At 41.4% G+C, this 15,338-nt stretch overlaps 1 protein-coding gene across 2 annotated transcripts in view; it reads left to right on the forward strand.

The window, feature by feature from the left end:
• Window positions 1-15,338, forward strand: part of hacl1 (2-hydroxyacyl-CoA lyase 1) — a 118,162-nt gene that overhangs the window by 8,077 nt on the left and 94,747 nt on the right. For both annotated transcript variants that reach the window (XM_041184291.1, XM_041184292.1), the window contains 4 exons: window positions 1,013-1,085; window positions 8,331-8,408; window positions 11,717-11,811; window positions 13,287-13,399. In XM_041184291.1, the coding sequence (XP_041040225.1) occupies window positions 1,013-1,085; window positions 8,331-8,408; window positions 11,717-11,811; window positions 13,287-13,399 (359 nt within the window). The remainder of the gene's footprint in view (window positions 1-1,012; window positions 1,086-8,330; window positions 8,409-11,716; window positions 11,812-13,286; window positions 13,400-15,338) is intronic.

Below are 15,338 nucleotides of genomic sequence, written 5' to 3' on the forward strand. Positions count from 1 at the left end.
CCCACCATTTCCTGTGTCGAACGGGAAAATCTGGCCCCAGAGGTTACTGTTGGTTTCAGTGGAGTAATATCGGTGAAGGCTGACGTCTTTGCTGACATTGTCACTACAGCATATATATATATATATTACATATATATATAGGCAGAGAGGTACGACTGGCTGCAATAGGCTAGCTTTTAAAAGTAACTTACGTTGGGAAGACTGGTGAAAAATAAGTCTATTTTATATATTTATTTTAAAACAAGTAAAGCAGTATGCCTTGAATAATTTTTTTAAACAGTTACAGCTACTGATATATACATATATATTCATTAAATCTCAATGAATAACTTGAATATGGCTAAGTCTTGCTTGTATCCCAAATTCATGACACTATTTTAAAATGGGTCATTTCTACTGAGTTTCATTGCCCCCAGTGTAAGTCAGGCACCAACTCGTGAGAGAAAAATGGGCTCATGTTTTTGACATTTAATTTTCATTGGAATGAAGAGCCTATACCTGAAAGATTACGTAGTTTTTTTTCTTATTTCACATGCTGACTGCATTTTTTAAAGCAGTGTGCAGCATTGCCATTCAACTAGCACATTGTAGACAAAAGAAATTCAGCATTTCAATTAAAGCTGCTTATTTTGTAAGCCACTAAAGAGGGCTTGTTGGTAGGATTTTGTTGTGCAAAGAATAGTAGCGGTGCTTCTCATAAGACATTGCACTATGTTTATTGCTGATGCACCACAAGACAGGGCTCAATAATTCAACCTAAGAGCACTTGCTCTAATCAACAGCTGCAGGATTATTGTATCAGGCTTAATCTACATCAAGCGCTTTGTATAATCATACATTTTAATTTGAAGAAATTGTGTTTAAAGTTGAGGTGATTGATGTATTGATGCTAAGTGCCATGTATCTGAGACTTAAACATCAAACTTCTAGACAATGAAAACATCTCAAAGAGTGAAATGCAATAGGCTTGTGTGAAGTACCATTGAATAAAAACAATGCCATTTTTTCTCAGGCCTGTAATTGTCCTAGCAGGATCCTCTGACCGAAATCAGGAAACAATGGGTGCATTTCAGGAATTTCCACAGGTTTGTGAAACTCATAATCTCTTTAAAATGGTTGCTTTTTTGTATTTTGAAAATTTGCAGGTGTTTGAACTTACTGATGCCACCACCTGTTTGGCTGGAGACATTACACTGCGTGACTAAAAGTCTTTATCCAGTTAACTTTTTTGCCATCTCCTGAATTTCAGAGCACTTTTCAGTTTTTTAAGACAGAAAATTAAATATTGAATAAGTTTAAATGAATCCAGTATTATGCCATGTTCTGACATTAGTAAAACATGCTGGGTGCTGACATGGTTTCAGTTGTAGCATCCATACGCACTCGTATCATCACTATCCCTCAAAAAAAAATCTGCAAGAAAAATAATAGGCAGGGAGGGGTAGGGCTATCGATGGAGAGGCTGGGGGGGAGGAAGCACCCACAGGGGAGAGACTTTTGTTGGGGTGGGGGAGGGGCGGACACCCGATGGTAAAAGGAGGTTGTTGATGGAGGTGCTCCAGCCCCCATCCCCAGCTTCCCACCCCTGAGGCCAGAGCAGGGTCACTTTTTGGGTTTCTGCCTGCCCCTGAACTCCTCTCACCAGCCTGAAAATTGAGGCTGGGTGGGAAGCGGCCTTTAAGTGGCCATTAACTGGCCACACAAGGGCCTCAGATCGTGGTGGGGGGGGGGTGTACTGGCCTAGGCCTCATCCTTCATGCCGTAAAATTATGGAGAGATTGGGGTGGGCAAACCTGCCACCTACAAACCTGCCGGCAGGGGACATAAATTTCTGCCCCATCTCTGGAGTCGGTGCTGGGAACTCGCAGTGGCAACTCCCTCCTGACTGTATACTGTTGTGCTGCCACCTCTGCTGGGTCTGTCCTACCGGTGAGACAGGATGATGGGCATGAACTATACAGATGGAGATGTGAAAGTTTTTGTGAGAGAATGAGTGGTGGTGTCTCTTGAGCTGCCAATGTGTGAGATCCCTGTGGAGTGTTATCCTGTGAATGCCTGACGGGCTTGTGAGTGTGTGAGTTGAAAGTGATGAGATGGTTGACTTATTCTGGCGGAATGGATGAGATCAATCATCCTCTTTGTGCACTGGATTGCTGACTTTTCCTGTGCGGCATTAGCACTGACCACCGCTACCACTGCCTCTCAAGCAGGATTGGTGACATCGGTGGACCTCCTCTGGCCATGACGGGGGTAGAGGACATCCCAGCAGTCTTTCATGGCAGGTTGCCCAGTGAGGCATCACTAAATTTAGCAGGATGCTTCTTCCCTTTGGGAGTCATGTGTTCCATAGGGCAGTCCTGGGCTGCAGATGTTGAGAGGGCTGCAGACATTGAGAAGCCTGTGTGCAGGTGCGTCTTAAATATGGCATCTGGAGCAAAGACCTGCTGAAGTCACGGCCGGCGAATCTCAGGATTATTCCCAGTGCCACGTGCTAATGAGATCAGGAATAGGAAAATAGACTAGATGAATTTGTGGCTGGAGAGATGGTGTAAGAAGGAGGGATTTAGATTCCTGAGGTATTGGGACCAATTCTGAGGAAGGTGGGGCCTGTTCAAGTTGGACGAGTTGCACCCCAGCAGGATTGGTACGAATATCCTCTCAGGGGTATTTGCTCGTACTGTGGGGGAGGGTTTAAACGAGAGTGGTGTGGGATGGAAACCTGAGCAGGGAGGCACAAGAGAGGGAAACAAAGTTAGGAATGAAATATAGGAAAGTAGAAAGCAAAAGTGGAAGGCAGAGGAAATGAGGGCTAGCGCCAAATAGGGCCATAGTACAAAAAAAATATAAAAATGTTAAAAAGACAAGTCTAAAAACACGTTGAACGCATGGAGCATTCACATTAAGGTAGACAAATTAACAGCGCAAATAGATGTAAATAGGTACCATATGATTATGATTACAGAGACGTAGCTGCAGGGTAACCAAGGCTGGGAGCTAAATATCCAAAGGTGTCCGATATTTAGGAAGGACAGGCAAAAAGGAAAAGGAGGTGGGGTGGCGTTGTTAGTTAAGGATGAAATCACTGCAAGAGTGAAAGAGGATATTGGCTCAGAAAATCTAGATGTAGAAGATGTGGTGGAGCTAAGAAGCAACATGGGGCAGAAAACATTAGTGGGAGTTGTCTATAGGCCTCCAAACAGTAATGATAAGGTAGGGGAGGGCATTAAATAGGAAATTAGAGATGTATGTAGCAAGGGTGATACAGAAATCATGGGTGACTTTAACATACATATAGACTGGCCAAACCAAGTTAGCAATAGTACTGTGGCGGATTAATTCCTGGAGTGTGTATGAGATTTTTTTAAAATTGGGACATTGAGGAACCAACGAGGGAACAGGCTATTCTAGATTTGGTATTGTGCAATGAGAAGGGGTTAATTAATAATCTTGTTGTGTGGGGTCCTTAAGGGAACGTGATGGAAAATGAAATAGTCTGATCCGAAACTAGGATCCTAAATCTAAACAAAGAAAACTATGAAGGTATGAGACATAAGTTGGCTAAGATAGATTGAGGAATTTCATTAAAAGGCATGATGGTGGATGGACCAATGGCTAATATTTAAGGAATGAATGTATGCATTTCAACAGTTATACATTCCTTTCTGGCACAAAAACACATTAAGGATAGTATTAGATCCAAAGAGGAGTCATATAAAGTTGCTAGAGAAAATAGCAAGCCTCAGAATTGGGAGCAATTTAGAATTCAGCAAAGGAGGATCAAGAGATTGATTAAGGGGAGAAAAATAGAGCATGAGAATAAACTTGCTAGGAACATAAAAGCAGACTATAAAAGCTTCTATAAACATGTAAAATTAAAAAGATTAGTGAAGACAAATATAGGTACCCTACAGTCTGAAACAGGAGAATTTATAATAGAGAACAAGGAAGTGATATAGGAATTTAGCAACTACTTTAGTTCTGTGTTCATGGAGGAAGACACAAATAACTTCCCAGAAATACTAGGGAGCCAAGGGTCTCGTGAGCAGGAGGAATTAAAGAAAGTTAGTATTACTAAAAAAAAGTGCTGGACAAGTTAATTGGACTGAAAGCCGATCCCCAGGACCTGATCTACATCCCAGGGTACTAAGGGAGGTGACTATGGAAATAGTGGATGCGTTGATTGTCATCTTCCTAAATTCTGTAGATTCTGAAACAGTCCCGGCAGATTACAGGGTGGAAAATGTAACCCCACTATTTAAAAAAGGAGGGAGGGAGGGAGAAACAGAATTACAGACTGGTTAGACTAACATCAGTAGTGGGGAAAATGCTGAAGTCTATCATAAAGGATGTGATAACAGGACCCTTAAAAGATATAATGGGATTAGACAAAGTGAACATTGATTTAAGAAAGGGAAATCACGTTTGACAAACTTACTGGAGTTTTTTGTGGACGTAACTATTAGTGTTGAAATGCATAACTAAGGGAGAACCAGTGGATGTGGTGTATTTGGATTTTCAGAAAGCTTTTGATAAAGTCCCACATTAAAGGTTGGTGTGCAAAATGAAAGCACATGGGATTGGGGGTAATATATTGGCATGGATTGAGAATTGGTTAGCAGACAGGAAACAGAGAGTAGGAATAATTGGGTCTTTGTTTGAGTGGCAGTCAGTGATCAGTGCTTCCGCCCCAGCCATTCATAATATATATCAATGATTTGGGTGAGGGAACCAAATGTAATATTTCCTGATGACACAAAACTAGGTGGGAATATGAGTGGTGAGGAGGATGTTAAGAGGCTTCAAGGCGATTTAGACAGGTTGAGTGAGTTATCCACTTCAGTAGGAAAAACAGAGTGGCAGAGTAATATTTAAATGGTGATCGATTGGGAAATGTTGGTGTACAAAGGGACTTGGGTGCCCTTGTCCACCAATCACTGAAAGCAAATATGCAGGCACAGCAAGCAGTTAGGAAAGCAAATGGTATGTTGGCCTACATTGCGAGAGGACTTGAGTATAGGAGCAAGGATGTCTTACTGCAGCTGCACAGGGCCTTGAGACCACACCTGGAGAACTGTGTGCAGTTTTGATCTCCTTACCTAAGAAAGGGTATATTTGCCATAGAGGGAATGCAGTGAATGTTCACCAGACTGATTCCTGGGACAGCAGGATTGTTGTATGAGGAGAGATTGAATCGGCTAGGCCTGTATTCAGTGGAGTTTAGAAGAATGAGAGGGGATCTCATTGAAACAAATAAAATTCCGACAGGGCTGGACAGACTGGATGCAGGGGTGATGTTTCCTCTGACTGGGGGGTGGGGGGTGGTTCTAGAACAAGGGGTCACAGTTTCAGGATATCGGGTAGAACATTGAGAACTGAGAAGAGGAGAAACTTCACTCCGTTGGTGGTGAACCTGTGGAATTCCCTGCCACAGAAAGCTGTGGAGGCCACGTCACTGAATATATTTTAGAAGGAAGTAGATAGATTTCTAGACTCTAAAGGCATCAAGGGGTATGGGGAGAGAGTGGAAGCATGGTGTTGAGAGCAGTCTCAAGGGCTGAATGACCTACTCCTGTCCTGTCTTCTATGTTTTTATGAATCAGCGCCACCTGCCTGCGATCTGATGTGTTTCCTGCTGGTGCATAGTTAATGAGGCGGTAAGTGGACAGTATGGCGTGAAAACCTGCCATTGCACCCGGTGGGAAAAATGTCGCTTTACCCGCCTGTCACCTCACTTACAGCATGATGGGAAAATCTCTGCTGTTGGTAGGTCAATATCTCCTTTAATCTCCTCTCATTTAGCTTGTTCCTCATCTTTCTAAAATGTGTCCTAATCCCAATCGGGTGTTCCACAATTTGTGCTGACTTCTTCGGTTTTTAATTGGACCTTGAACCTTATCATGTGGTCACCCACATTTAGTTCATCGATCTAATATATTTCATTACTCATAACCAGATGTAGCAATCCTCTGCCTTGTGACCTTTGTCAGCAAGGTGACCTGTACACACTTTAGGCTGCCCAGCAGGGTTGGGGTGGGACAATATCTCACTTATAGGTTACTCTGCAAATAATACTGAGGATGGTCAGAGTGTACTTCTGTATTACAATGCATCTAGAAACTGACAGGCTGAGATGGATAGATAGTTGGTTTATTGACAAATCATCCTGGTGGCAGGTGCCGAATTGTGATGGCATTGCAAATCAAACAGGCAATCATAATTGACAACATAGCCATAGACAATCATTAAATCAAATAAAATTAAAGTGTAAAACAATAAAATGATTGCACAATTATGATCATTTTAGCATAAAAATAGTTGCAATATGTTGCAAAATACAGATCTCCTTAATTTACAGAATAAAAATGAAAGGCTGACTGCACTGTGCATTTTGTATTAATTTCCATAGATCATATGTTATTAGGTTGCGTTCATTAAGTTTTCAACCAAACCTAAAAACCCTTTCAGGAGGAGGAGATGCAAACCCTGTAAGCATCCTTTGCATTTCTCTCTCTAGCTGTGGCAGAGCATATCAGCACAATAACTGATGAGAATTATCTTAAAATCAGGATGGGAAAGAAATTGGAAGACTGAAATCAGTAAATATATGTGTCCTTTGGTGTCACCCTGTGGTATTATAGAGGAACTTCAGGCAGTCTGACAATTTAAAATCAATACCACAGCACTGGTAGGTTCTGAGCATTTGTCATCGTGAGTGCCACCTTCAGGTGTATCAGATATTCACATGATTTAAATTTAAAAGCTGTACAAGAGCCAGTTTACAGAAGACTTTTAAATGCATTTTGAAATGAAATGTTGTGCTTTGCCTACCACTTTCAAAATGTTATAGATGTGAAGCTACAATGGTAATGATCTGGTGGTTATTAATCTAATTGTTTTTCTTGTTTTTTAGACAGTATATGAATTCATCTGTCAGTTATTTATAGGGTTTCTTATGTATTATCAAATGAAGACAGAGAATATGTTCAAACAACAATTGGATTTGCTTAATAAAAGAGAAAATGACTCAGGAATGTGGTGAGAGGCATGTAAGGTGGTATTGACCTTTGAAAAAAGAGACCAGACTGTTGGCATCAACTGTCTTTACCTCTCTAAGCGATAACTTTATCTCTTCCCTAAAGTTACTAGACAAATGAGTCAATTTAAAGTCATACATATTTACAAAAATCTTTTCACTTTCCTCTTCTCCTATGTTTGTATCGGAGTTTGTCACCAGACAGCACCCTCTCTGCTTTCAAAACTAGCAGCAACAGAGTGAGAAATGAGTACTTTTGGCATCCTTCAGACACTACTGTCCTCATGTTTTTTCTTCCCCATTAATTCCCAAATGGTTGGTATTCTGGATTATTTTCCCATGCTAGATACTATTATGTGAACAGTGATGTAGATGTTCAGAACTTGAAAGTCAAAGTTTCTGTGCTTTTGGCATTCTAAAATGGAAGAAAGGTGAGAGGCCCCTTTCTATGAAATGTATTGGCCCAGATGTGCAGATGTTGTGGGGATTTTGAAAGCGAGCAGTCAATGTTCACCATCATTCCCCACCCCCCCTCCCCTGGCTCCACCCCGCGCCCCCCCAATGCACCCTGCCATTGATTGCTTCATCGTAAGCTGTGCTGTGGACACTTCTCCCAGAGCCTGCAATCATTGAAATCAGTTGATGTTGTTAAAATTTTATTTTGCAAAATTTTTGAAAAGTGATTTGATTTCAGTTCTTTCCATTTCCTGATTGGTTGTATGTGGGAATTTTTTTTATGTGACAAAGAATGTGATGTGTATTGCAAAAGCGACATGAGAAAAAAACTTGCTCCCACAGTGAGTGTTTAGGTCTGGAATGCACTGCCTGAGAGTGTGGTGGAGGCAGATTCAAACGAGGCATTCAAGGGAGTTAGATGATTTCTTGAAAGGAAATGATATGCAGGGTTATGGGGAGAAGGCAGGAGAATGGCACTAGGTGAAATGCTCATTTGGACAGCTGGTGCAGGCATGATGGGCTGAATGGCCTCCTGCCCTGTAACAATTCTGTGATTGACTGCTTGGACAGCTTGAAGTCATTACTGCAGCTCCAGGCTGCGAATCCCCATTAAAGAAAATAAAAATCCACTGCTTGGTGAGAGGAGGTAAAGCTTTCACCATAGAGATGCTGGATCTCTCTGCAAGACTTTCTTTGAGGTCAGTAGTGAGCACCCTTCCTTTGCCGAAAAATCTAGGCCATTATATATTAATAAAACTGTGTAAGCTGGTTTGTGACGTATTGTCTTCTAACTTTCCCAGTCCAATTCTATTTAATAGGCTTCATTACAATGTTTTTTCAGGTTGAAGCATGTCGGCTTTACAGCAAATTCTCAGCTAGACCAAACAGCTTGGAAGCTATACCTGCCATAATAGAAAAGGTAATTTTGAATGCAATGTGATGGTTGGTAAAATGGCTCACGTCATTGGCAATTTTATCTAATAAAACAATTGTTTTAAAATAGACATATGTTCATTGCTCTTACAATGAAAGTTGACAGCCCAAGTTCAGATAATACAATTGCTACTTCATCACTTTCATAACTGTAAGCAGAATTGTTCACAACCCATTTGAAGTAAATTGACCCAAAAGATCAAATACATTTGCAGAAGATATTAACCCTAATATGTTTATCTAATATTATCAGTGATCTTTGTTGAAGTATAATGAGTTAACATCTAGTTCACAGTGAAGTAACTTCAGAGAGTCTAAGATGTGAGTAATTTCTTTTCCAGTGTTTGCAAGTGGAAGAACTCCTGAGATTGTTGTTTACTAATGAACACTTTGTTTTGCAGTGGATAATTTGACTCAGTGGGTCAGATTTTGCCAACTTAGTCTCTGGCAAATAGCACAAACATTTGTCGGTCAGGAACTCGAACGGTGAACAAAAAGCTCTAAAACTGAGCCACGGCATTAGCATCCCACCCCTGGGTTCCCAGACCAATTGCCCAATTGCCCTTGAGAAGTTGAAGGTGAGCTGCTTACTTGAACCACATCATTCCATGTGCTGTTGATACACACACGGTGCTGATAGGGAGGGAGTTCCAGGGTTTTGACCCAGTGATGATGAGGGAATCCCAATAATTTCCAAGTCAGGATGGTGTGTAACTTTGAGGGAAATTGTTAGGTGGTGTTGGTTCCTTGTGTCTACTGCCTTTGTCATTCTAGGTAAGGCTTAGAAGATGCAGTCGAAGGAGTTTTGGTGACTTTGCTTTATTGCATCTCGTAGATGGTATACATTGCTGCCACTGTGCACTTGTGGTGCAGGGAATATATGTTTAAGATAGTGGATGGAGTGCCAGTCAAGTGGGCTGCTTTGTTCTGGAATGGTTTTGAGCTTCTTGAATGTTGTTGGATCTGCATTCATCGAGGAACCTGGGGAGTATTCTACCCTGACTTGTGCCTTGTAGATGGTGGACAGAATTTGGGAAGTCAGGAGGCGAGTTAGCCACAGAATTCCCAGCCTCTGACTTGCTCTTGTAGTCGCAATATTCACATGACTGATCCAGTTAAGGTTTTGGTCAATGATGATATCTAAAATGTTGTTGGTGGGGGTTTCTGTGATGGCAATGTCAATTATCATCAGGGAGAGGTAGTTAGGTTCTCTCTTGTTGGAAATAGCAATTGCCTGGCAATTGTGTGTTGCAAATGTTACTTGCCACATATCAGTTCAAGCCTGAATGCTGTCCAGGTCATGCTATATGTTGGGATGGGCTGCTTTATTATCTGAGGAGGTACAAATGAACTGAACGCTGTGTAATCATCTATGAACATCCCCATTTCTAACCTTATGATGGAGGGAAGGCCACTAATGAAGCAGCTGAAGATGGTCAGGCTTTGGACACTAACCTGTTAACTCCTGCAGTGACATCCCGGGACTGAGATGATTGGCCTCCAACATCCAGAACCATCCTCCTTTATGCTCGGTATGACTCCAATCTGTGGAGGGTTTTGGCCCTGAGCCCCATTGACTCCAGCTTTGCTAGGGCTCCTTGATGCTGCACTCCGACTTGATGTCAAGGGCAGTCACTCTCACCTCACCTCTGGAATTCAGCTCTTTTGCCAACGTTTGAATCAATGTTGTGAAAGGTCTGGAGCTGCGTAGCCCTGGCAGAACCCAAACTGAGCACCAGTGAGCAAGTTTTTGCTGAGTAAATGCCACTTGATAGCACTGTTAACAAAAAACCTTGCATTACATTGCTGATGATTGAGAGTCAGCTGATGGGGTAGTAAATGGTCTGATTGGATTTGTCTTGTTTACTATGGATGGGACATACCTAGGCAATTTTCCACATTGCTGGAGAGATGCAGTGTTGTAGCTGTAATGGACAGCTTGGCTAGGGTTGAGGCTAGTTCTGGAACACAAGTCTTCAGTACTATTGTCGGGATGTTGTCAGGACCTATAGCCTTTATTCCATCTAGTACACTCAGTCTTTTCTTGATATGACATGGAGTGAGTAAAATTAGCTGAAGTCTAGCATCAGTAATGCTGTGGACCTCAGGAGGAGGCCAAGGTTGGTCATCCACTTGGCTGAAGATATTTGCAAATGCTTCAGCCTTGTCTTTTGCACTGATGTTCTGGGCTCCCACATCATTGAGGACGGGGATGTTCATGGAGCCTCCTCCTCCTGTTAGTTATTTAATTGTTCACCGCCATTCATGACTGGATTTGAGATTGCAAAGCTGTGAGCTAATTGCAGAATTGCTTAGCTCTGACTACAACATGATATTCTGCTCTTTAGCATGCATGTAGTCCTGTGTTACCTTTGCGAGGTTGGTATCTCTTTTTAGATGACAGGTGCTACTTCTGGCATGCTCCGCTACACTCCTCATTGAACCAGCTCTTGGCTTAATGGTAATGATAGAGTGAGGGATATGCTGGATCATAAGGTTACATATTGTGGTGATATACAATTCTGCTGCAGCCCACAACACTTCATACTTACCCAGTTTTGAGCTGCTAAATCTGTTCTTAATTTATCCCACTTAGCAGGGTGGAGGGTGTCATTAGTGTGAAGACAAAACTGTCTCCACAAGAACTGTGTGGTGGTCACTCCTACCAATACTGTGATGGGTGTATGTATCTGATACAGGCAGATTGGTGAGGATGAGGTCAAGTAGATTTTTCCTCTTGTGTTGGTTCTCTCAACACTTACTGCAGGTGCAATCTGGCAGATATGTCCTTCAGGACTTGACCAGCTCAGTCAGTAGTGGTGCTACATGGCCACTTTTGGTGCTGAACATTGAAGTCCCCCACCCAGAGCATATTCACTGCCCCTGCTACCTTTAATGCTTCTTCCAAGTGGTTTCATCAGCTGAGGGAGGGTAGTAGGGGTAAGCAGTAGGAAACTTCCATCTATCTATCTAACTTCCATCTGATTCTATGAGGCTTCATGGGGTCCACAGTCAATGTTGAGGACTCCCAGGGCCACTCCCTCCCAATAGTATACTGCTGTACTGCCACCCCTGAGGGTTCTATCCTTTTAATGGGACAGGACGTACCAAAGGATGGTGATGGAAGGTTCTGGGACATTGGCTGAAAGATATAATATTTAATTAGTTGTAAAGCACTTTGGAACATCTTGAAGTCGTAAAGGGTGCTATATAATTTCAAGCTCATTCTTTTTCTTTGTTTACTATTGGCTTTTTGCTAGTAGAAATTTCAAATCATTTTATATTTTTTTAAAGGCAGTTAGAAGTAGTATCTATGGCCGCCCAGGAGCTTGTTATGTTGACATTCCTGGGGACATGGTGACGTCAAAAATCCAGAGTGCATCACTGAGGTAGGTCTATGTGTCAAGATTAGTCAGACATTGGTTATTAGCTTTAGAATTAATGATTCAATTTAATTGCTGCTTCTTTGAACATGGGGAACTTGGGGAATGAACATTGTGTTCCATCTGGATTGTTCTCATTTCTTCTTATATAAAAATAACACCTTTGCTTTTACCCACTCAATCACCTCTCTTTCCAAAATAAACAGTTTGTCTCTAGGGCAGCCTGTTCCACACATTGACTGACCTTTGTCTTGAGTAGTTACATCTGAACTGTCCATCCTCAGTCTTCTGAGTTTGAGTCTGTGCCCTTGATCGCAAGGTCATTGTTATGTCAACTAATATATATTTGACTTCAATTTATCTCCTTAGAGCCCTGTAAACTTTAATGAGATCTCCTTGAATTGCCTTTGTTCCAGTGTACACTGTGCCAGCTTCCTTAGTTTCCTTCCCTCCATAGTCAGAATACCCCCATTCTTGTTTGGTGACCCAAACTAAGTGCAGTATTCCCCAGTAGGGAGTGAAACAGGCTCTACTCAAACTCATTTTATTTTCTAAATGCATTTAGAAGCATTTGTGGCCATCCTGCTATCCCCGATTAATACCCACTACCTGAATCCAAAAACATCCAACTGATGTGCAATTAACAGATAGTATCCAGCATAGCTGTTTTATCAAACCTTTCCCCATCTTTTAGCATTAGTATTCCCTCTGCCAAGAGACCCTGTCATTCAATTGACTGGCATTCAAATCTTTGCTTAGGGTTGAAGTTAAGACAACACAGTTGTAGTACTATGCTTGTTTCAGATTATTTCTGTCTCGTTAGAGGAAGAAATAGATTATGTCCCTTAGATTTTTGTCTAAGGGTCCAAACAAAAATCTGTGAACTGGGAATTGATAATCAGGATACAGTCGACAGTTGTAACTTGTACTATGATCAGGTATGCCCTTATGAGCCAATTTAGCACAGGGTGAGATACCATTAACTGCTCATTTCAGCATGATTTCCAGCATCAATATTTCAAAACTCCAGATAATCAGAAAAATAAGGCAAAGGCTTCAGTAGTAGCAGAGGCCAAATGATGGTCTCTGACTGCATTGTGCTGTGAAATTACAGACACTGCCTTCATCCTTTAGATTGATGTATGTTTGTGTGTGTGTGTCTGTGTGTGTCTGTGTGTGTGTGTGTGTGTGCACGCGTGATTTATGGCTTTGGAAAGCAACACTGAACACAGATAAAACCATTTTTCTCTCCTGACTTTTACAATAAGGTGCACTGCTGACCCGAATAAATCACATAAATGCCCTTTTTGTTCTTGATACAAATCATATAGGTGAAGTTGATTTATTTTCCTATGGAATGTGCACTTATAAAATCATAGTAAGTGCTCGTTTTACATTATCAGTGTAGAAGCTTGTCATTGTATCATGCAGCTGGAAGATAAGAGCTAAGCAAATCCATCTAATTGTCTTTCTCCATATAGAACTGTTCCTTGTTGTCTCCGTGCCCCAGTAGCCATGGCAGAGCCTCAAGCAGTGAAAGAAGCAGCTTTGATCATTAAAAATGCCAAGCGGCCCCTTGTTATTGTTGGCAAAGGTACGGACATGAAAATTCGAATATTTTTCATCAGAATATAAGATCTATAGTTTTTATTTAACAAATGAGAGAAATCAAACTTTTAGCTTATGGGTTCTTACAGATAATATTTGGGCAGCAGTTTTACAAAACAGAAATATTAAATGTTTGTGCTGCTTAAAAAAAATCTCTTCCTGATATTTATTGGGGTTGTACTATTGAATATGTCTTCTGGATGCAAGGACAGAAATGCACTGTTATGTTTTAGACATTAAGGAATTCAGTGCAGTGATGTGACAAATTATTCTTTGCTCTGTTAGTTTTGGCCTCATAGCTAGCGCAGCATTGAAGGTACACCACAAGCTTGAATGTAACAGCATCCCAAAACATTCTGCCCCATTCTGGTTAGCTGTTTAAAATTCTGGTCTGCTGGTGTTTGCAGCAGTTCTGTGCTGGAGGATGATCATGCATGCAGCTTAATAGCTATATCATTGTAGGTTTGGATAATCTGAGAAAGAGAGAGAGAGACTAGCCTTAGAAAGAAGATCACCCCCCCACACACACAAGTGTGGCAAATCATCAAAAAATGACATTATCTCACTATGAAGAGTTTGGTAATTTGGGTCATGTCATGTGTGGAGTTCGCAATGGCATTTTCCTCTGGTGTTTATCTGAGTTGTGGCAAATATGCTTTGCCTTTTCAGCCCATAATCTTCTGGGCTAGTATGAGTGGGGAAACAGGATCATTTAAAATACACAGGGGAGCAAAGGCACTAAAAATGATAGGGGAAAGACATTTCCTGTAACAGTGATGGTCTCATTAGAACATAGGCACAAAGACAAGGAAAAGAAAAAGATTTTGGACTCTGAGTTTACTCCTTTAGTATTTCAATTCACCTACCCTAGTTTCCAACTATATCTCAAACTCCCGAAACATATTTGATTCAATAACTTAACTGGCAAAGTATTCTGAGAATTTTTTTTCTAACATCTGTTTTCAGTATACTTTCTTCTAAAGTCGAAATCATTTTTAGGCCCTACTAGAATATTACTTGGTCTATACCATTTAATATGTTACATACTTCAGTTAGGTCACCCCTTTATCATCCTATTATAATGTTAAGTTGCCAACTATGTAACAAGACTATACAAAATGTTAGGACAAATATAAAGCAGCAATTTTGGGTGTCCCATTATGAAAAGCACATTAATAACCTAGGGAGTGTAAAGAATCGACTCATTAGCATGTTGTCAAGGATGGGAAACTATAGGTATTAAGGGCGGAAATTTTGTCAACTTAGCTCCTGTCTAAATGGCAAGGCCATTTCCAGGTCAAGAGCCTGTTTGATTACTCAACAACCTTTGCCAAGGCTCTTTCCCAGAGTCACACCATTCTTATCACATTTCTGGTCACCAACCATTCAGGGAGGGTGAATGACATGGCTTGCCTAAACAAGCAATGAAGAATTTCTATTTAAAGGGAGCCCAGCGGAGCTCACAATGCCAGCTCTGAGTGAAGCATTCAAAATACAAAAGGAAACAGAAAACTGGTGCTGAATGGAGACAAGACATGGGAAGACTGATGTCCATGGAGGTCATTATGGATGGAGTCAGGGCAAGAAGAAAAGTCCTCTTTTCTGTGGAGGCCAGCCAACCTTGCCAAGCAGGTGTGGCTGCATGTAGCAGAGGTGGTGAGCAGCAGGAGTGTGGTGCCTGGGACCAGGATCCAGTGCCGCAAAAAAGCTTATTGGCTTCATGAGGTCCACTTAAGTGAGTGTTCTACAACTCTCTCACCTCACCAATGTTCTCCTGTAAAACACTCCTCTGACCAACACAGCTCACAGTCCTACATTTTACTTTCTCTCGAGTCTTCTCCTCTAATCTCCATCTTGACAGACAGCTGTCACACTCGACTTCATCTTATTGTCCTCTCACACCCATTTCTCATAGTCCAGAAGAC

The sequence above is a fragment of the Carcharodon carcharias genome, chromosome 3 (genome assembly GCF_017639515.1).
Source record: "Carcharodon carcharias isolate sCarCar2 chromosome 3, sCarCar2.pri, whole genome shotgun sequence".
Lineage (NCBI taxonomy): Eukaryota > Metazoa > Chordata > Chondrichthyes > Lamniformes > Lamnidae > Carcharodon > Carcharodon carcharias.